This window comes from Daucus carota, chromosome 2, assembly GCF_001625215.2.
Source record: "Daucus carota subsp. sativus chromosome 2, DH1 v3.0, whole genome shotgun sequence".
NCBI lineage: Eukaryota > Viridiplantae > Streptophyta > Magnoliopsida > Apiales > Apiaceae > Daucus > Daucus carota.
The window spans coordinates 3,278,360-3,301,969 of record NC_030382.2 but is presented as its reverse complement, the minus strand read 5'-3'; the positions used below and the strand labels follow the sequence as shown (position 1 = coordinate 3,301,969).

Here is a 23,610-nt window from a genome sequence, read left to right as displayed (position 1 = left end):
TATTAACCACCTGTTGAAAACATATGTAAACCAACTTCATAAACATATATATAAACCAACCACAATCCACAATCAAAATATCAAAACATGAAAACCGACAGAGCAGTAATCCACACAATCCGACCAAGCAGTAATCCACAAACTAAACAACCAACGTCTAGCCTAAGTTCATCAACCACAAACCAAGCATCATCATCATCAAAGTACAAGTAAATAAATAAATTTTATTAATTCTATTCTAATTCAAATTTTAATAATAATAATAAATAAATGCGGATATTACATATATACCACCTTTAAAAGGATTCTGTCCCCGGAATCTAACGAAACTAAAACTCGTACCTGAATCAAATAAGTGCGGATATCTTTCACGAATAGATTCCTCTAATTCCCAAGTAGCCTCTCGCTCCGAATGATTCTTCCACAAAACTTTGACAAACAAAATATTTTTCTTCCTCATTACTCGCTCCTCTCGATCTAGAATAGCTTCCGCTTCCTCCTCACAAGAAAGATCCTCGCTAATCTTATGTAATGGATATTATACTACATGAAACGGATGATACTTTTAGCCCTTCAGAACAGACACGTGAAACACATTATGCACATGAGATAATTGTGGTGGCAAAGCAACTCTATAGGCTACCTCACCCACTCTCTCTATAACATCAAAAGGACCCACATATCTCGGACTAAGCTTCCCCTTCATACCCAAACGCTTAACACCCTTCCGAGGAGACACCTTCAAGAACACATGATCACTGGGTTGAAACCCACCAAACTTTCTCTTCTGATCTGCATAAATCTTTTGACGTGATTGAGCCTTTTGTAAATTTTCTCTAGCCTGTGCCACCTTCTCATTTGTCACTCTAACCAACTCTGGCCCTTCAATATCTCTCACTCCAACCTCATCCCAACAAGTCGGTGCCCTACACAGCCTACCATACAAAGCCTCAAATGGTGGCATGCCAATACTTGCGTGCCATCTGTTATTATATGCAAACTCAACAAGATACAAATACTTATCCCAATCTCTAGTCCACTCTAAAGCACAAGCTCTCAACATGTCCTCCAATGTTTGAATCGTCCACTCTGACTGTCCATCTGTTTGAGGATGAAAAGCTGTACTAAAATTAAGTTTTGTCCCCCAAGCTCGCTGAAATCCCTTTCAAAAGTGTGATGTGAACCTCGTATCTCTGTCAGAAACTATAGATACAGGCATACCATGAAGTCTAACAATATCCCTATGGAAAATCTCCGCCAACTCATGAACATGAGTAGTCTCTCGAATAGGCAAGAAATGAGCAGATTTAGTAAGTCTATCAATGTTAAGGTTATACTGAAATATTCGTTTGAAGTATATAACAATTATTTGAGAATCTTGAATGTATGTTTTCACATTGTCTGTATATTATATATTGTAGACAATCTAGTATCAAATGGGATAGCAGAGGATTAGATTGTCGAGTTCCTTATATAATATAATAAAGGTTCACAGTCTAAATGGTGTTAGACAAACCATTGGAACGACTGAAGTATTATTTGGAAATAGTTTATCTTGACTATTGAATAATACTTATATACTTTGTGTATATTGAACGGGATCAAAATAGTAGAATAATTGTTTCTTTAATTCTGACAATAAAGAACTAAGATTCTATGATGTTATTAATGCTTAAGTTCTTAATCCGGATATAGTGATTGACACTTGTATTTAATGCACATGCCTTGACTCATAAGTTAAGTAATTTATTTTAAATTACGAATTTATGTATTGGGCAATGATATTATATACAGAGTGGGATATTGACTATAGAAGGAAACCGTGTCCGAAAAATATATTCGGGTGATGATGTCCTCTTGAAAGCTCATAAAGATAAAAATGTCCACCACATTAGCTTTCCCTGGATGGTACCGAATCTTAGCATCATAATCCTTAAGAAGTTCAAGCCACCTCCTTTGCCTCATGTTCAACTCCTTCTGCATAAAAATGTACTTGAGACTCTTGTGATCAGTGAAGATATCACAAGTCTCTCCATATAAATAATGTCTCCGAATCTTCAATGCAAATACCACTGCTGCTAACTCCAAGTCATGGGTCGAATAATTCACCTCATAGGGCTTAAGCTGTCTAGAGGCGTAAGAAATCACCTTCCCATGCTGCATAAGAACACAACACAAACCTCTCTTAATTAGAAGCATCACTGTAAACCTGATATCCCCCACCGTCTGATGGTAAAACAAGTATAGGAGCTGACATCAACCTCTTCTTTAGCTCTTGGAAACTCTGCTCACGATCATCATTCCACTCGAACTTATCACCCTTCCTCATTAGTTGAGTCATTGGCAAGGTTATGGACGAAAACCCCTCAACAAAGCGCCTGTAGTAGCCTGCAAAACCCAAGAAACTCCTCACCTCTGTAACATTGCTAGGTCTTGGACAATTAGTGATAGCCTCGACTTTCGTAGGATCCAACTCAATTCCCTTACCAGACACAATATGACCCAAAAATGCAACCTGCTCCAACCAAAACTCACACTTTGAAAATTTGGAAAACAATTTCTTCTCTCTCAAAATTCCCAACACAATGCGCAAATGCTCCGCATGCTCCTCCTTACTCCTAGAGTATATCAAGATATCATCAATGAAGACCACAACAAATTTATCAAGGTAATCATGAAAGATCCAGTTCATCAAGTCCATAAACACGGCTGGTGCATTCGTCAACCCAAAAGACATCACAAGAAACTCATAGTGACCATATCGAGTGCGAAAAGCTGTTTTGGGAATATCCTTGTCTCTTACCCGCAACTGATGGTAACCCGATCTCAAATCAATTTTTGAAAAATACTTCGCCCCTTGCAAATGATCAAAAAAATCATCAATACGTGGCAATGGATACCTGTTCCTGATAGTCACCTTATTCAACTCCCTGTAGTGAATACATAATCTCATACAACACTGGAGCACCCCATGGAGACACACTAGGACTGATAAATCCCCTATCGAACAACTCCTGCAACTGCTCTTTCAACTCATGCAACTCTAGTGGTGCCATCCTGTACGGCGTCTAAGAAATAGGCTCTGCACCTGGAACAAGTTCAATAGTAAACTCCACTTCTCGATGCGGTGGCAAACCTGGTAACTCATCGGGAAACACATCTGCATATTCACCCACAACTGAATAATCCTCTGTACGAGACTCAACCTCGGATGTGTCCTTCACAAAAGCAAGATAACTGTCACAACCCTTAGTCAAGAGCTTCTTCGCCTTTAGAGCTGAAATCAACTTAACCTGCCTTTTGGTTGAGACCCCTGGTATACAAACTCTGGCTTGTTCACATCCCCAAAGATAACCCGTTTCTCCTGACAATTAATCGTCGCCTTATACTCACTCAACCAATCCGTACCCAGAATAATGTCAAAGTCATGCATCATCAGAAGCAAGTTGACCTTATAATTTCTATCCCCCACAACTATAAAAAACTCTCGATCACATCAGAAATAATAACAGAAGTCCCCATAGGGGTAGCAATAGACATATGTGGAGATAATAATGAAGGTAAGACATCAAGATAACGAACATATGATAGAGACACCACAGAATGAGTCGAACCAGTATCAAATAACACATAAGAATCATGCGTTCCAGAAACAGTACCTGGATTAGTTGCTGCCTGACAAGAAGTCAATGCGAAGACTCTGCCTATAGGATTCTGCTGATTATGCTGACCTCCATTGCCACTACCTCCATCACCATTATTACATGGACAGTCCTTTGCCCTATGATCCATCGAACCACACAAGAAACATGCTCTAGTCTGTCTATAACAAGCTCTACCCGGATGGTGTCCACCACAAGTAGCACAAGGAGCCACCGAAATCATATTAGGGTTACCCCCATACGCTGGATAACGACCCTGTCCCCTTTGATGATTCTGCCACTGTCTAGGCTACTGCTGAAACTGCTGAGTCTGCCCCTGACCACTATGCTGATTCTGTCTCTGACCATGAGCTGTATGACCTCCCCTATTCTGGTTCCGTCCATGCCACTGTCCATACCGACTGTTCTGACCTCAATATCACTGTCTACCCTGTACTGTAACCTGCTGATCATCTCTACACGTCTTACGACCACTATCAGATATGTTAGTCCGGAAGTCTATACGCTCTTTCTCAACATCCTTGGCTGCATCAGCCACCTCTGCTACATTCTGAAATTTAGAAGAAATGATAGACATCCTAAGAGACGACTTCAACCCCCATTTAAATTTCTCTGCTTGCTGTGCTGCAGTCCCTGCAGAAGTCCCAGCAAATCTTGCCAACATGATAAATCTCGCAAGATACTCGGTGATACTCTCATCATGCTTCTGTTCAATGGAATTAAACTCTCTCATATAACCATCCTTCTCTGCCTTTAAGAAGTACTGCTCATAAAACAAATATGTGAACCCCTGCCAAGTCAATGCCTCAACAAATGCATCACCCCTGATAGTCTTCACTCCTCCCCACCACCTCTGAGCATCCCCCTCGAACTTATACACTGCCAACCTCACCTTTGTAGCGTCATCACATCCCAATGCATCAAAAATCTTCTCAAGATGAACAATCCAATTTTCAGCATCAATAGGCTGTGGTGCTGAATGAAAATAATCTGGTTTTTGCTTAACGAACCTATCGAACCAAGCTAGTGCATCAGGCTGATTTGGTTGCTCCTCATGATTTCCCGGGTTTCCCTGATTTTGCGCAGCTTGTTGCAAAGCCTGAGTCACTGCTTGAGCTATTAACTGAGCTAACTCAGCTGCACCGATGTTAACGTTATCGCGCCTAGGAGGCTCACGTATAGGAGGCATCTACAATATAAGAAACGATGCGAATGAAGATAACAAGATTGGATAAGAAAATAGGACAAGCAGATATCAAATGAAATGCGCAGATGAAGTGAGCAGTTGAAATGAATTTAAACAGAATACCCATCCTAACTTCTACCCACTCTCACAGGTGAACCTAAATAGGTTTTCTACAGGAAAGAACCTGAGCTCTAATGCCAACTTTGTAACACCCCCATCTTAAATTAAGACGAGGAGTTACCTATAGATCCAAAACCTGCAAACAGAGCACCAACTATATTCCAAACGATAATAAGCAAGTCTGATAATGTCTAACATGATTTAAATCCTCCAAAATAATTAAATCCGAATAATGCGAATAAATAGAATTTCTAACAATAAAACGGAATAAATGCTAGAAGTCCATAAATCCTAATCAATGAAAAAGAATGGGCTGCTCTCCATCACACAGTCCCGAATCCCCCTAAGTACCTGCTAGAAGAATAATACGGCATGAGCCAAATGCCCAGTACGGATTGGAAGCATTTACAAAACAAGAAACAATTAAAAATATTTTGACGATAATATAAAACAGTTATTTTAAAATATCCGGCTGAAGCAACGAGGGGTTAGGATATTTCATACCGAGATCAAATAGAATAGATACAAATACACACATCATAGGGTACCTAATGCCTGCAACAAACCAGATAACGGGTACGGCATATACAACGTCACTGTCAAATCACTGATCAAATCAAACTGAGGCACCCACGTATCCTCAACAAATAATCATAATGGCCAAAGCTCCTCCCAAGAGCTAACAGAAGGATACGCCATGACCAATCAAACTATCACGGAAGTGTCATGTCAATGGTGCCGCAAAGACATGGCTGTAGTACCCCTACAGCTGGTTAACTCGGTATACCCTATATCTCTCAAAGGGTTTAAAACAAATAGTTTTCACAACTTTAAAATCACATGGTACAGATATTCCAAATAGACTAAACAAATTATAATTTGTAAAATCTTTGAAAACCGCATAACAAATATTTCAATCTTTCAAAATTGATTTTCTTAAAAATATTTTTCGGAAATCAAAACAGTCAAATGAATAGCACAAAACAAACTTAGCAAATCAGACGGATTAAAATAGGACAGATCATAATTAATTAATACCGAAAGGAGTAGCACTGAATAAAAGGAATAAAATACGTACCTCGAACATAGCTAATCGAACACTCACGAGACGCCGTAAATAATTATCTAAACTTCCGACTCCAAACCTAAATATAAGATTATAATATATTAAAACATGTAATTATTTATACTAAACAACGGTCACAAATTTACTACCTAAAACATTACTCTGGCTGCTACACATCAGCCTGTACACACGCCTGTACTCAACGACAGCCATAATCAAGCCTGACTTGTATAATTTGCTACTGAACCTATACATCAGTGTGTGAAAGTGAGGCGAACACCATGCATATGCTAATTCTCCGATTCTATTTGTTTTTAATTATTAATATAATTATCGTTAAGCACGCATATCAATGTGATTGTACTAACATATCATACTTTATCAATTTCACAACCAAAAGGAAGGAAACAGGTATACCTTCACTCTCGGAACCTCCTGTTCTCCCTTCTCCGTTCTCTCCCTTTTTCCTTTATTCTGTGGCTACGCTCTTGATTTTAATTAGGGTTATTAATAACTAATATCTTTTTATGTAGTCCTAAGTGTCCTACAATTAATAGAACTCTAGTAATTAATATTATTCTTTATATTATCTAATTACTAGTTCTATTCTAAATCAAATCATTTTAAAACAATTATTATTATTAGCCTAAATTACTAATTCTCTCTCTAATCAAATTACTAAACTAACATTATTAATTCTATTCTAATTCAAATTTTAATAATAATAATAAATAAATGCAGATATTTCAATATCATTCTTTGGCACCGTCTTTGTGGATATGAATAGACCATCATAGATCTTGTCAAGATAATCGAGATCGGATACTTCAAGATACGTCAGTATTTTTACCTCCATTTAAAGTACTAGACTTTGTTCAGAACTAGGATTTCAACTTTCATGCTTGTTTATCGACTATCCAAGTTCTGACTATACGAGCTCAAATAAGGTATTTGATTCAGAGTAAGAGGTTGAGAATACTATTTGAGGAGAAACAGAAAGAAGCAGTCGAGCATCTGTCAGACAACGTCAGGTTCCCTATTCTATAGAAATCGAACCAGAAAAACAAGCAGATTGTGGAAATTATAAAGCTTAACGAGGCACTTGAGAAAAATGTGAAGATTTTTTTGGATGAGAACCTGTCTTGGACAAAAAATGCAATATCTTGTGAAATCAAGGATGCATCTCGCAGTCACAAATTTGAAGCTACCATGCATGGCGGAAGTAAGCAGGCTGCAGGGGCTTTTGCCACCAAATGGTGCTTTGGCAGCCCTCGCTGAAGAGCTAAATTTTCCTTCTTTTCTCGATACTAATTTCTATAAAAAGAACATAAAAACACAAGGAAAAGCTCAGGTAGTAGCAATGCATTATGTTCAGGAAACTGAGGCCGAGAAGGTGAAGACTAGAGCTATTGAGACGGGGGAAGGTAGTGGAGAGAATAAAAAGGGCATGATTTGTGCTGAGTTGAAAATGAGCATTTTGGCCTAGGAACGCTGACATCGGTGCTTTTGCAGTGTTTATGGGACCGGTGAATCCTGTATTCATGGTTTGGTTCCCAAAAATGATGCAAAAGCACACATGCCAGCATGGCTAGGCCAAAACGCTCACTTCCAACTCACCGCAGATCATGCCCTTTTCCTTCTCTCCACTACCTTCTCCCGTCTCAGCAGCTCCAGTCTTAACCTTTTCGGCCTCAGTTTCCTGAACATCTTGCAGTGCTACTACCTATGCTTTTCCTTGTGTGTTTGTGTTCTTTTTAGAACATTAGTATCGACAAAAGAAGCAACATTTTGCTCTTCAGCGGGGGCTAATAAAACACCATTTGGTGGCAAAAGCCCTTATAGCCTTCTTACTTATTTCTCTTGACATCACTATTTGAATCTACTTTCGATGTCAATTCGTTTTCAAAAGTAGATTTGGAATCAGTATTAGCACCATTTACAAATTTAATTATAGTCATCTTAGATTTAATGATCTTGATTAGTTTCTCATAAGAACTAGATCATTTTTAATTGTTTTTATATCCTAGACCCTCTTTCTAATTCTTATAAGTAAGAATTTCTTGAACTTTCCTACTAGAGATAGTCCATATTTTAATTTTTTCTTTCTCCCATTCTAACCCAAGTTAAAGGTCAACATATCTTTTTGTATTTGAGTTCATTGTACTTAGCTTTTTCACAATCCCTATTAACCTCTAACAAAAGCATTAGCTCAGCTTCTAAATAATGATTCCTTTTCTTTTAATCACGTATCTAAGTTAAAAGTCTAAAGGTTTGTAAGGGATCAATCCTAAAGCTAACATACAAAGACTTTAGGAAAGATTTAACAAAAATATATTATTTGCAACAAAATTAAAGATGGTGTTAGATTAAAGTCTATATAATCTGTTACACACCGTCACGTTCAATTGAACTGAAAAAGAAGGAGATTGTGGAAATTAGAAAGTTGAACAAGGCACTTCACAAAAATGTGAAGATCCTTTTGGTTGAGAACGTGTCTTGGACAAAATATGCAATATCTTCTGAAATAAAGGGTGCATCTCGCAGTCACAAATTAGAAGCTGCCATGGCTGAAGAAAGCATGCTTCCGCGGCTTTTGCCACCAATGATGCTTTGGTAGCCCCCGCTGAAGAGCAAAATGTTGCTTCTTTTGTCGATACTAATGTCTTTAAAAATAACACAAACACACAATGAAAAGCTCAGGTAGTAGCAGTGCAAGATGTTCAGGATACTGAGGCCGAGAAGGTGAACACTAGAGCTATTGAGACGGGGGAGGGTAGTGGAGAGAATAAAAACTGAATGATGTGCGCTGAGTTGGAAATGAGCATTTTGGCCTAGGAATGCTAGCATTCGTGCTTTTGCATGGTTTGTGGGACCCGTGAATCCTGTATTCATGGTTTGGTTCCCACAAACCATGCAATAGCACAGATGCCACCATGGTTAGGCCAAAACGCTCATTTCTAACTCACGACAGATCATGCCCTTTTTGTTCTCCCGACTACCCTCCCCGGTCTCAGCAGCTCCCGTCTTCACCTTTTCGGCCTCAGTTTCTTAAACATCTTGCACTGCTACTACCTATGCTTTTCCTTGTGTGTTTGTGTTCTTTTCAGAATATTAGTATCGAGAAAAAGAAGCAACATTTTACTCTTCAGCGAGGGCTACTAAAGCACCATTGGTGGTAAAAGGTCGTGCAGCCTCCTTACTTGAGCAAGGGCAGCTTGAAATTTGTGACTGAGAGATGATTCCTTCATTTCACAAGATATTACATATTTTGTCCAAGCGAGGTTCTCATCCAAAAGATTCTTCATATTTTTCTCAAGTGTAACGTTCAGCTTTCTACTTTCCACAATCTCGTTGTTTTTTTCATTCAATTTCTTTAGGATAGGGTCCTGTCTACCCGATGGTGGACAACTTCCTTCTGTTTCTCCTCAAACAATTGTTGGAGTTAATTTTAAACATGTTTCTATTTATTTACTTTGTTTTATTATGTTTGAATAAATCAACGTGTACGTTGCAGTAGTCATAGGTGGGTAGGAGATCGTGGAGTTAAGTTAAGATCATGTCCTGGTTTGTAGGAGTTTTAGTTGATAGCTGCTTTCTTTAATAACCTCTGTAATCTTTTATTCAAGTCAAGAAATCCCAGTTGCAGTTTCACGCATATATTATCATTCTGTCTCTTAGCATTTCAGTTTAGTTTTAACATCTGGTATCAGAGCCATAAACACACCCATTTGATTTTTATGATCGAGAAAACACCCAATGGTAGAGTCAAGCAAAGGAAGGGAAGGGCAAATCGGCATAAGCTACCCAATGCTCACTAAAACCAACTATACCGCCTGGGCTATGAAGATGAAGGTATTCTTGCAGGCATACAATGTGTGGGAAGCAGTAGAGCCCAAAGACCCCAAGACAGTCATTGAGGACAAGGCAGACAAGCGGGCTATGGCGATGATTTATCAATCTATCTCAGAAGAATTGTTGTTGACGCTAGCAGAACGTACGACTGCAAAAGACATGTGGGAGGCTATTAAAACGGCTTCTCTGGGTGCTGATAGAGTCAAAAAGGCTAAGGCACAAACTCTCAAGGCTGAGTTTGAGTCATTAACCATGAAAGATTCAGAACAATTGGATGATTTTTGCTTGAAATTGAATGGCTTGGTCGCGAGGATCAGGGCACTTGGTGAATCAATTGGAGAAGCGTATGTTGTGAAAAAGATTTTAAGGGCAGTGCCAACAAAGTTTCTACAGATTGCTTCAGCCCTTGAGCAGTTTGGAAACCTTGAAACAATGTCCATTGAGGAGGTAATCGGCTCTTTGAAAGCTCATGAGGAACGTCTTTCGGGACAGGTGGAGAGCAAGGAGGGTCAGCAACTTTTGATGACTGAGGAAGAATGGTCCAAACATGAAGCCACAAATGGAAAGCTCTTGCTTACACGAGAAGAGTGGCTGCAACGATCAAATCGAGGTGGAAACCAAAGAAGTCGTGAAAGAATCGACAGGAGTAAGATTAAGTGTTTTAATTATGGAACATATGGCCATTTCGCAGCGGAGTGTAGAAAGCCAAAAAGGGACAGAGTGCAGCGTGGTGAGGCAAATCTAACTTAAACTACTGATGATGAACCTGCTCTTTTGATGGCCATGACTGATAATGCCATAGATGGCGTGATCTTTTTAAGTGAAGGTGAAAATTTGATGAAAAAGAGGTTGCAGAAAACATGTGGTATCTCGACAATGGTGCGAGTAACCATATGACCAGATGTCGTGACAAATTCGAGAGTTTGGAAAAATCCAAGCACGGACAGGTTAAATTTGGTGATGGTTCATTGGTACAAATCGAGGGAAAAGGGACAATAAACATGGTTTGCAAGAACGGAGAGATCAAGAAGCTTCATGGTGTTTACTATATCCCTACTCTACGTAGCAACATCATAAGCCTGGGTCAGCTTTCAGAAGAAGGGTACCGAGTTGTTTTGAATGGGGAAAGTTTGTGGGTTTACGATAGCTGTGGCCGACTCATGATGCACGTACAGAGGTCTACAAATCGCCTTTATAAGATTCATATCGAAAACAGCAAGGAGATGTGTTTGCTGACAAGAAAGGAAGAGGAAACTTGGCTTTGGCACTCAAGACTTGGGCATGTTAACTTCAAGGCTATGCAGTTGATGGCAAGAAACAAAATGGTGCATGATTTTCCCGCAATCCACTTGCCAAAAGATCTATGTAGCAGCTGCCTTCTGACAAAACAACAACGTAATCCTTTCTCTCATTCAAATTTCGTTGCTAAATCTGTCTTAGAATTGATACATGGCGATTTATGTGGACCTATCTCACCTACCACCCCTGCTGGTAACAAATATTTTATGCTCTTGGTCGATGACTTTAGTCGTATGATGTGGGTTTACATGCTAAAAACAAAAGATGAAGCCTTAAGCTGTTTTAAACGATTTAAACTGTTAGTTGAGAATGGTACCAAGAACACTATACAAGTATTTCGTACTGATCGTGGAGGCGAGTTCTGCTCCAAAGAGTTCAAAAATTTCTGTGCAGATTCAGGCATTCTCAGGCATTATACGGCACCCTACACACCGCAACAAAACGGTGTTGTAGAGCGTCGTAATCGTACCGTGACAGCTATGGCCAGAAGTCTGTTAAAAGAAAGGTCTGTACCAGCCCAATTTTGGGGAGAAGCAGTAAAGCATGCTGTTTATGTGCTCAATAAATTGCCTACACGCTCTCTCTCACAGATCACTCCTCATGAAGCTTGGTTTGGGCAAAAACCAAGTGTTGCAGACTTGAAGATTTTTGGTTGTATGTGTTATATGAAGGTTCCATCAGTATTCACTCGAAAACTGGATGATCGAAGTCATGTGTTAGTACATTTTGGGAGAGAATCAGGGACAAAGGCATACCGCCTATATGATCCCACCTCAGACCGTATTCACGTTTCACGTGATGTGATGTTTGATGAATCAAAAGGCTGGAATTGGTCTGTTTCCAGTCATGTCGAAGAAGTGCCCACACAATCTCTTGTTTTTCCTGACCTCAGTCTTAAGAATGACAGTGCAGAACCTCTCACACCACCATCTATGTCTCAGCCCTCTTCTCCAAGCTCTGTCACTGGTTCTGTTACACCTGAAAGTGCACCACAACGCTTACGGGCTCTTTCTGATATCTACAATGCTACTGAGGTTGTTGAGCTCGAAGAAGAACTATTTTTGTCTGGTATAGATGAACCGGTTACTTTTGAGCAAGCCATCAAATATGAAGCTTGGCGTGTTGCAATGGACACAGAGATTGCTACAATTGAGAAGAACCAGACTTGGGAGCTTACAGATTTACCACAAGGTCACAAGGCCATTGATCTCAAGTGGGTGTTTAAATTAAAACGAGATACCTCAGATGCTATCACTAAACACAAAGCACGCCTGGTGGCGAAAGGCTATGCACAACAACCTGGTATTGACTACAACGAAGTATTTGCCCCAGTGACTCGATTGGAAACGGTGCGGCTACTTCTAGCTCTTGCTGCTAAAAATGAATGGGAGGTTCACCATCTCGATGTTAAATCCGCTTTTCTGAATGGAGTTCTCGATGAAGAAGTGTACGTTGCTCAGCCCAAAGGATATGTGAAAGCAGGTTCTGAGACTAAGGTCTATAAACTTCTAAAAGCTCTTTATGGTCTCTGTCAGGCACCTCGCGCCTGGTACGCTCAATTAAACAAGTGTTTACTTCGTTTGGGTTTCATCAAATGTCCCTACGAACATGCTGTTTACACCCGTAAGAACGGAACTGATTCGTTAATTGTTGGTGTTTATGTGGACGACTTAATCATCACTGGTACATCCGTTTCAGCCATTGTCAAATTCAAGGGGGAGATGAATCATGAATTTGGAATGACTGACCTTGGCAAATTATCTTACTACCTGGGATTGGAGGTTGAGCAACACAAAGGATGTATAGAGATAAAGCAGACAGCGTATGCGAAGAAGGTGCTGCAACGAGCTGGTTTAAGTGAGTGTAACTCTGTAAAATACCCCATGGAGTTTAATTTACAGATTGATGCGGACAGAGCTGGTGAAGCTGTGAATTCGACCTGGTTTATACACGACCTGACATAGCTTATTCGGTAGGAATAGTCAGTCGTTACATGGAGAGACCCACGGTGATGCATTTAAAAGCAATAAAGAGAATTTGTCGATACTTGAAGGGTACCTTGCACTATGGATTGGTCTACACAAAAGGTAAGGGGAATTATTAAAAACACTTTTAGCCATGTCACATAGGTTAACTGGCGGGGATTCCCCACTAGATTAAGGCCTGGCCACAGCAATCCATAATATTCATGTGTTTATTTATTTCTTTGAGTTTATTAAGTACTGAATCGATAGATTGAGGTTTAAAATTCGTTATGTTTTATGGCTGGGAGCCCAAAAACAGGTATTAATGTTGTGTTTTAAATCCTAGTTTTCTCATTAGTGATTGTTTATAATTATCACTACAAGGAAAACAGGTTCCCACAACTATTTGTCACCCATGTCTCTGAAATTTCCCGTTGACTATCGGACCGCCCTCTCATTTTTATCAGAAAAGTCCAGTTTAACCATTGTTAGAACAATATAGCACAATAGTTTCCTGTTATTTGTTAAACTTACTTATGAACAACATTGTCTTATAAAGGACAATTGTTAAAAGACATATAATACAACGGTTTTAGGTGACAAACAATGGGGTATACATGTCAAGTAAGGCATTCTATTTTTTTTTAATATTTTTCTGACAACGTTACATCGACATCCCTGTGGTCGGAAAGCATGGCAACAATAGGTCTGAAAAAGATGCCTTGTAGTAGCTTTTTGTAGACGACAGTTTAAGGCAAGAACATTTATGCAAGAGGTTTTGAAACAATAGTTTTCTAACTTACACACAACATTTTATTAGAGTCAACCAAAGCTGTCTATTTTCATTTATATTTCTATAAACAATAGTAACTTCTTTCCCGGTGGTGTCAAAGCATGATAACAACTACTTTGTAAAACAAAGCTTTGTTATAGCTTGTTGTAAACAACAGTTGGAGCAAGTACCATTGTGAGAGGTCCTTCAAGCAACCACTCATCATTTTATCCAATATGAGAGTTGTTCAAAAAAAATGTTTGGGTTATCCATCATAGTTGTTTAGCTTTTGAGACAAGTCTTTGTTATATTTCCTAGTTGGAATGTTGATGGAGCAATAAGTTTTAAGTATTTTACTGGTTATTAGATTGTTGTGAGCACAATTGTTGTTTTTTATTTCCAAACCCATTATCTGTTAATATGTAAACTTTTTGTATATAAATTTCACAATTGCTATAAACCACATGTGCTCAAGCATGTATATATTAACCACCTGTTGAAAACACATGTAAACCAACTTCTTAAACATATATATAAACCAACCACAATCCACAATCCAAACATCAAAACATGAAAACCGACCTAGCAGTAATCCAGACAATCCGACCAAGCACTAATCCACAAACTAAACAACCAACGTCTAGCTTAAGTTCATCAACCACAAACCAAACATCATCATCATCAAACTACAAGTATGATGAGCAAAATACCTAACATTCAACATTACAAGCTTAATTTATAACTAGTTCAAAAGAAATGGCCACTGTAGAACCTAACTTGCATGACGTTTCATAAAGTATTTGGCAAGATTAGTCCGGACCTCGTTAATATGATCTTCACTATAAACTATGTTCAACCTACGCCGCCAGTGAAAAATATAATAATTTTTGTAAGTCAATGGTTTTACGAGTGTATGATTAAATACAGAATCGGTGAGAAAATCCAAATTAAAGAAAGTAAAATTAAATAACTAGAAGTATGAATTAGTACTACTATATTTTCCCATATAAAATTTAATGTCACATTAAAGAAAATAAGATACACCAAATTAATATAGCATTGCAAAATACGATCGATCACAAAGGGACAATACTTAACACACAAACTACGGAAGTTATTCTTACTTGTGGACAAAATCTACCCATTCCCCATTTGCAATTCGACGTTTAAGTGGGTCCATATAGTAGACTGTTTCAGCGTTGGGATTGACAATTGTCAAGGTTCCTATATACGGAAACATGAATTTCAGTAAAAATTCAACATTTAAATGGAAAGAAATATTATCAAATTTGACAGCAATATTTCAACCATTGCATTTAGAATTTGGAAGTTATATACTGTAGCTAGCAATTATATAGATAATCACACATTATTATAAGGCATGATAAAGTATTGACCCTTCGTAGCATCCATGAATCGTGTAGCCGGTGCACGCGACCTCGTTGCATTAGCACATCCAATGGCACCAATTGTGCTTGGATCTACAAAGCTTATCATGTTCGTCATCTTGTTCTTTTTGACATGATCATTTAAGAAGCTATACATATAATTAAGCAGCAGTGAGCAAAGATTCTTATATTAATTCCACCACTATTCTATGAGAAAAAAAAATATTTGGTTAAATTTGAACTAATTGACACTGCCATTTCCCCTACAGAGCAAATTTCATGTATATCTGATAAGTAAACAACTTGCTTCGTTGTAAAGCCACAGGCTTCTTTGCTTGACTCGAATGAAACTGTTCGGCCATCAGTCAAGACATCTTTTGCCCATGTCCACAAGCATTTCAATGCTTATGGAAAATTTTCACCCATCTAAACTACAAGCTGAGGTTCAACGTCTGCATTTAAAAAGTTTTCTTTGTTTTCTTGCCCTGAACTTTCTTGGCTCTCTAAAAAAGTGGACATGAAAATAGTCAAATTATATATATATATATATATATATATATATATTATGTATATATATATATATATATATATATATATATATATATTTAATAGACACCTGCTAGATTAGTGAAGATGCTAAAAAAATTTAAAATACCCTTCTAACTTTTCGAGTAGACACAAATTTGACAGTGTCATTGTCCTGGTGCACAGTCATAATCTCATCACCTACCGGGAGTGGAATCTTTGCACTACGACCATCAATGACTTGATTCTCTCCTCCAAGTCTGACTCCATGAATCGTCTGCTCATGTCTTTCAACAGCAGGGACTTCATCGATCTTTCCTGTCGCAATAATGTTGCTCAATGATCCAACAACCAATTTGGCTACATGACTCTGAGACGCATCCCCAGTCATTACCCCACCTTTATCTTTTTTTTCATACCCACCCTCATCATCCTCAAGAACTACCCTGTTATCTTGCTCAACATCCTCAACAAAATCAACAAATAAAGTATCATACACAAACTAATGACTCAAAATTCTTAAAACATAATCCAAACCTTGAAACCCTAAATGGTACATAATCCAAACATAAATATCAACTAATACACACTCATACATACTCGTACAAACTCAGTGCATACAAACAAATATGAAACCCACAAACTCGATCAGTGCATGCAAATAAATATGAAACCCCCAAATAATATATGAACTAAAAATTCAGAAATTGAAACCCAGATAATATGAAACTCACTGCATAATATAGCTTAATATAGCATGTATAAACCCAAATTTGTGTAGAACTCAAAAAATCCCAAATTACAGGAGGGTTTCATAAACTTGATGAGGGTTTAGGGTTTCATACTTGTACTATGAAGAGGAGCTGAAATATCAAGAACCAAGTTGAAAGCTGGAAGTGTAGATAACTATTTTCGTAGTAGTTGAACCTGAATATGTATTCCTTATCACATAGCAGTTTATTTTTTTGACATTTTTAAAGTTTATAATTAGTGTGTATGATGACATAGGACCGATTCCCACTCCAGAATATTTTTTTCATAATTCACCAATTTTCTACAAATTTTGGTTGGATTTTTTTAGGGGCCGAAGTTGATGAATTTTCTACCCATTTCGATTTTTTTAGGTGGCTAAGTTGATGTTTTGGTAATGTTATTGGTTGAAAAATAGAAAACATTTTATTGATTGATAAATGTACAAGCAACTCATGAAAGTAATGTTTTTATAATTGAAAGCCATATGTTAAGCCTATTTGTATTTAATAGGAATTAACTCAACTCTGATAAGAAAGCAAGTAAATAGCAAGTATTGTTATCCGGAATCCGTACGAAGAACGTCAAATGATTTATTGAAGATTTTATGTCAGAAGAATTTCAGGATGCTGCTGCAAACCACTGGAAGAAGTTCATTAATATGATCAAGCCTCAGTGTACAAATAATCTTTTGTAGCACGTCCAGAAGATCAGAAGGTATAAAGTTTCAATACTTTATTTATTCAGAAGATTCCATCATTGTGTCTACAAATGAAGAAGAACTAAGAAGACGAAGAATCGACGAACAAGTCACAGCTTAATTGTTTAAATGACAAGGAATATTTAATTGAGCTAGTTACAGATGAACCAGACAGTACATTTGTGTATCAGGTCATCAGATTAATTATTCTACGTCAAAAGAAAGTGGTCGTTCATTCAAGTCGAAGATCTTAATTGTTTACAGAAGACTGAAGACTCTGAAGAAGAAGAAAAGGGATAATTGATTATCTAATTATTTAATCCACTTCTCAAAATAATTATATATGATGTGTAATTTATTTATTAAATTAATTCTATCTCGAATTAATTTAATTTATGAATTTATGCATTTAATATAATTAAGTGGATGTTAATTGGATAATTAATTAATGAAATATAAGCAATTGTCTTGTTGGAATACAAGGGAAGACAATCAGGATGATTGTCTTGCATAAACAACAAGGTAAGACAATCTTCCAGATTGTCTTACCGTGTAAATCCTCTTCCAACACACGGTAAGACAATCTGTCAGATTGTCTTACCGTCCCATACAATTGTCTTACCGTGTGGATGCCAAGACAATCCTTGTGATTGTCTTACCGTGTGGCTTCCATGACAATCCTTCTGATTGTCTTACCGTTTGGAGTGTAAGACAATCCTACAGATTGTCTTACCGTGCCCTGATTGTCTTACCGTGTCCCTGGGATTGTCTTACCACTTCAGATTGTCTTACTAAGCTATAGACAATGCTTATGATTGTCTTACCTTATGTTTCTCAGCAAGACAAAGTGCTAAATTGTCTTAGCAACCACTAGATTGTCTTTGCCACCATTGTCTTGCCTAGTTCTTGAGATTTGCCTATAAATATGGTTCATTCTCATTCATTTGTAAGTGTTCAAAGTGCTTGTAAGCTTTCAAGTTGTGCTAAACTTGCTATTCGTTAAATCCGCAGTTTACTGTGCTTTGATCAATCGGTTGTTTTGTTCTGCTGAGTTAGAATACTTTCTGTCAAATTTATTCTACGAACTAGTGGACATTAAAACGAACCATATTAATTATATAACGGCTTAAAACATTGTTATATTAATTAATCTTAATCTGATTAACAAGTTATATTCCAATCAGATTTATTCCGCCGCGATTATTTTTAAGTGACGATTGTATTCAACCCCCCCTTCTACAATCGTTCCAGGACCTAACAATTGGCATCAGAGCGGTTGATACCATTTTACCGTATCAGATCCTATACAAACTCTGTAACGTCCAAATATTTTTTATTCGAATTAATTTTATTCCAAAAATTAATTTCGATTAAAAATATTTTTCTTTCAAAAATCCAAATCTCTTCCAAACACTATTCACATTAAATCCAAATATTTTTTATTTCGAATTATTTTTTTTTTTAAAAAATTAATTTTGATTTAAAATATTTTTCTTTCAAAAATCCAAATCTCTTCCAAACACTATTCACTTCAAATTTAAATATTTTTAATTCGAATTAATTTTTTTTAAAAAAATTAATTTTGATTTAAAATATTTTTCTTTCAAAAATCCAAATCTCTTCCAAACACTATTCACTTCAAATTTAAATATTTTTTAATTCGAAATAATTTTTTTAAAAAAAAAATTAATTTTGATTTAAAATATTTTTCTTTCAAAAATCTAAATCTCTTCCAAACACTATTCACTTCAAATTTAAATATTTTTTAATTCGAATTAATTTTTTTAAAAAAATTAATTTTAATTTAAAATATTTTTCTTTCAAAAATCCATTTCTCATCCAAACACTATTCTTTTTAAATCTCTAAACATGAGTACACAAAAGATTAGTAGCATTAAAATCCCACCGTTCAGCAAAGAAGACTTTGGCTTATGGAAAAGGCACATGTTACTATTCCTTCGCACTGCGAACAGAAAATACATCGGGATTCTGAACAAGGGTGTTTCTACTCCGATGAACGTCATATTAGCACACGAAGAAGATGGTGTGTTAATACCTCATCAGACCATTCCGAAAGAACTTTCTGAGTACACAGATGAAGAGATTGAATAGATGAACCTGGATGATGCTCTTCAACTGATCTTAGTTGAATCCCTAGATCCTGTTATGTACAATGCTGTTGTTAATTGTACGAACGCGAAGCAAATCTGGGATACACTAGAGATCATAAACGAAGGCTCAGAAGAAGTTAGGGAAAATAAGAAAGAGATACTGATGGCTCAGTATGAACAGTTTGGTTCCAATCCCGGTGAAGGGATTTCAGAAGTATTTATCAGACTCAATAATCTGATTAATAACTTGAATCTGAATGGGAAATACTACGACAAGAAAGAGGTCAACATGAAGTTTCTCTTAACCCTTCCCGAACATCTGGAACACAGAATCACTGCTATCAGAGAAAGTAGAGATCTGAATGAGATTTCTCTGGAGAGACTCTACGGAATTTTGAAGACTTATGAACTCGAGCAAGTTCAAAGTAAGCAGAGATATGGCCGGGGTAAAACACTGAACCATTCGAGAGCTCTAGTTGTTGAGTCACCTGCACCGGAAGAAAAGAAGGATGTTGTTGTTCCTTCTAAGACCACTCAGGAATTTGTTGTACCTGAGATGGGTCAGACTGCTTCTTCCAGTGGTGACGAAGAGTTCTATACAATGGAAGAGCTTGAACAATTAGAAGATCAATCTCTATCACTGTTTGCCAAGAAGTTTGGAAACATGAGATTCAGGAAGAACCCCTCCTACAAGTACAAACCTACTGTCAACAGGTTTCAAAAAGGAGGTTACTCATCTTCTACAAGCAAAGGAGGATACAAGACTGGGATGGTGGATAGAAGCAAGTTCAAATGCTTCAATTGTGGTGAACCGGGACACTTTGCAACTGAATGCAAACAGCCCAAGGTTCAAGGAAAAAGAAAAGATTCGTACGATGAGCTGAAGCAGAAGTATGATGCACTAGTGAGAAAGCATCAGGGTACTTCTAGAAGTCAAAATTTCAAAAGCAAGTCTTATCTGGCAGAAGGGAAAAGCTGGGATGATACAGACAGTGATGAAGAAGAGCAGATAGGGAATGTTGCTCTTATGGCTAATGCTGGATCATCTTCACCTCCTCCTGCTGGAAGCTTTCAGGTAGATCCTACATGCCCTAAACTTTTTATGCAATTAGGACTAGAAAGAGATGATGCTATTAAAAAGATGAAAGCTGCCAATCTTAAAATTGATACATTAGTCTTAGAAATTCATGCTTATAAGATGAATGAGATGAAAGTATTAAAACCTAAAATAGAACAACTGACTATGGATTTAGGATTACAATGTGCTAAAGTCAAAGTTCTAGAGAAAGGTGAGATTGCTTTAAGACTTTAGCTAGACGAAGAGAAAGTGAAATGTAAAGCCTTTAAGGATGCCTCCACTATAGTCAAAGAACTCAATGATAAACAAGAGATCAAGAGAACTGTTGGAATACTATGTCTGCTTATTTTAGAAATTTGCATGCTAAAAATGAAAACACATCACCTAGACAACACACAAACAATAAGCATGCTAGATCAAAGACTGCTAGTCCTTCTCATGTGAGAAAGGAGACTTATGTTCCAAAGCCTAAAACCAAGGTTTATAAGGCTGTTGTTAAGGAAGTAAGTTCAGTCAAGAGTGAGCAAAATATCAGTCCAAGAGGCTCTGTTGTATTACCTGATAGAAATCAATTCTTTAAGTCTGCTGGACCCAATCAAGTGTGGGTCCCAAAGAATGTTTAATCAAGTTGTCTTGTGCAGGGTGCCAGTGGAATTGTACGAGTTACTTGGGTGATTGACAGTGGAGCGTCAATGCACATGACTGGCAATAGATCCCTGCTAGAAGACATAAGAGAAGGAGCTGGCCCAACAGTCAGTTTTGCTGATAATAGCAAAGGTCGTACTGTGGGATATGGCAAGTACAAAATTGGAAGGATCATCATAGAGGATGTTGCCTTAGTTGAAGGACTTCAACATAATCTCCTGAGTGTCAGTCAATTTTGTGACAAAAGATATTATGTTCACTTTGAAAAGGAGATATGTATCATCAAACATATCAAGGATAAGCATCCTTCACTATGTGGTGTAAGGAAAGGCAACATATACGTAGCTGATTTGTCTTCAGGACCAGGAAACGAAGTTCACTGTTTCTACGCCAAAGCGTCTGCTGAAGATAGTTGGTTATGGCATAAGAAGCTCTCACACCTCAACTTCAAAACCATGAACTCTCTAGTCAAGAGAGATCTAGTGAGAGGTTTGCCTTCCCTGGAATTCTCAACTGATGATCTCTGTGAAGCTTGTCAGAAAGAAAAAGCGAAGAGAGCATCTCACAAAGGCAAGACCATCAATACCATTACAGATCCACTCCATTTACTGCATATGGATTTGTTTGGCCCCGTAAATGTTGCATCAATTGAAGGAGGAAGATATGCCTTGGTTATTGTGGATGACTTCTCGAAATTTACTTGGGTTTACTTCCTTACTTCTAAGGATGAAACTCCGTTGACAGTGATTGATCATATAAAGTTAGTTGAATTGGATAAGGGTGTGCCAGTGAAAGCTGTAAGGTCAGATAATGGCATGGAATTCAAGAATCAAACTCTAATCAACTTTTACTCTGAAAAGGGAATTAGAAGGCAGTATTTAGCACCAAGGACTCCTCAGCAGAATGGAGTCGTCGAAAGAAAGAATCGTACATTGATTGAAGCTGCAAGGACAATGATTGCTGAAGCAAAGCTTCCTCTGTACTTTTGGGCTGAACCTGTGTCTACTGCCTGCTATACCCAGAACAGAACTTTGATCAACAAGGATCATATGAAAACTCCATTTCAGCTGTATGACAACAAGAAACCATATGTTAAACATCTTCATGTCTTTGGAGCCAAGTGTTATGTTCTCAAGGATGGTGAAGAGAACTTGAACAAGTTTGAACCAAAGGCATCTGAAGCAATTTTTGTTGGTTATACTAATAATGCTTATAGAGTTTTTGTAATTGATACTCTGTCAGTGAAAGTTAGTGTCAATGTTACATTTGATGACACTAAACTTCCAAGTATACAATCTGCTGATCCATCTGAATCTCTGAAGTTTGACAACTATCAAGATTCTGATTCAGATGATGATGTGCCACCTGAGGTTGCAACAGGTGATGACAACAATGATGATAATGATCCAGGCAATGGTGGAGGAAATGACAATAATGCTGGAGATTCCACTGATGCTAGTGGTGGATCATCAAGTCAACCTGGCAACAACTCAGGGGGAGCTGGTGGATCAACTAGTCATACACATCAGCTTACTGACAATACAGCTGAATCATCTAGGACACAACTTCCAAGGGAAAAGATTTGGAGCAGAGATCATCCCTTTGATCTTATAATTGGTGATCCTGATGTTGGTGTAAGGACTAGAAGTGCTACGACAAATGAATGTCTATTTTCTGGTTTTCTATCACAATTAGAACCAAAGAAAATAGATGAAGCACTGGCTGATCCTGATTGGGTTCTTGCCATGCAAGAAGAACTCAATCAATTTGAGAGACAAGAAGTCTGGGCCCTGGTTCCAAGGCCAAAAGGAAAGTCTACAATTGGAACTAGATGGGTCTTCCGTAACAAGTTAGATGGTGATGACATTGTTGTGAGAAACAAAGCCAGACTGGTCGCAAAAGGTTATTCACAAGAAGAAGGAATTGATTACGATGAAACCTATGCTCCAGTTGCTCGTCTTGAAGCCATCAGAATATTCCTTGCATTTGCTGCACATTCCAACTTCAAAGTTTATCAGATGGATGTGAAGAGTGCATTTCTGAATGGAAAGCTAGAAGAAGAAGTATATCTGGAACAGCCCCCTGGCTTTGAAAATCCAGAATTTGCTGATTTTGTTTACTTCTTATTCAAAGATGTCTATGGGCTCAAGCAGTCACCAAGAACATGGTATGACACTCTCTCTGAGTTTTTAATTGAAAACAATTTCACTAGAGGTGTCATAGACAAAACTCTCTTTTACAAATTGCATGATAATGATATGATATTTGTTCAAATATATGTTGATGATATTATATTTGGTTCTACTAACGATAACTTGTGCAAGAGGTTTGCTAAGTTAATGCAGAGCAATTATGAAATGAGTATGATGGGTGAGCTATCCTACTTTCTTGGTCTTCAAGTAAGCCAAAAGGAAGATGGCATCTTCATTTGCCAGTCAAAATATGTCAGAGATCTTCTGCGAAAGTACAATCTAGAAGACTCTTCTCCGGCA

General features: G+C 37.6%; 3 protein-coding genes across 3 annotated transcripts; 1 reads left to right on the top strand and 2 right to left on the bottom strand.

Annotated features, from left to right (window-relative positions):
- Nucleotides 1–3,068: 3,068 nt before the first annotated feature.
- On the bottom strand, nt 3,069–3,792 carry LOC135150303 (uncharacterized). Its single transcript, XM_064086565.1, has 2 exons — nt 3,486–3,792; nt 3,069–3,364 (listed from the first exon to the last, which is right to left on the bottom strand). Exons 1-2 carry the CDS (start codon nt 3,790–3,792, stop codon nt 3,069–3,071), a joined length of 603 nt encoding a protein of 200 aa, XP_063942635.1.
- Nucleotides 3,793–4,080: 288 nt separating this feature from the next.
- On the bottom strand, nt 4,081–4,851 carry LOC135150302 (uncharacterized). The gene has a single exon (XM_064086564.1). The coding sequence runs from the start codon at nt 4,849–4,851 to the stop codon at nt 4,081–4,083; it is 771 nt and encodes a 256-aa protein (XP_063942634.1).
- Nucleotides 4,852–9,790: 4,939 nt separating this feature from the next.
- Nucleotides 9,791–10,636, top strand: LOC108203631 (uncharacterized). Its single transcript, XM_017372629.2, has one exon. The coding sequence runs from the start codon at nt 9,791–9,793 to the stop codon at nt 10,634–10,636; it is 846 nt and encodes a 281-aa protein (XP_017228118.2).
- Nucleotides 10,637–23,610: the final 12,974 nt, after the last annotated feature.

Coding starts and splice junctions, on each gene's coding strand:
- LOC108203631 (XM_017372629.2), top strand. CDS start 9,791: ATGGTAGAGTCAAGCAAAGGAAGGGAAGGGCAAATCGGCATAAGCTAC.
- LOC135150302 (XM_064086564.1), bottom strand. CDS start 4,851: ATGCCTCCTATACGTGAGCCTCCTAGGCGCGATAACGTTAACATCGGT.
- LOC135150303 (XM_064086565.1), bottom strand. CDS start 3,792: ATGGATCATAGGGCAAAGGACTGTCCATGTAATAATGGTGATGGAGGT. Junction 3,365..3,485: donor TATTTCTGATGTGATCGAGA/GTTTTTTATAGT, acceptor ATTAATTGTCAG/GAGAAACGGGTTATCTTTGG.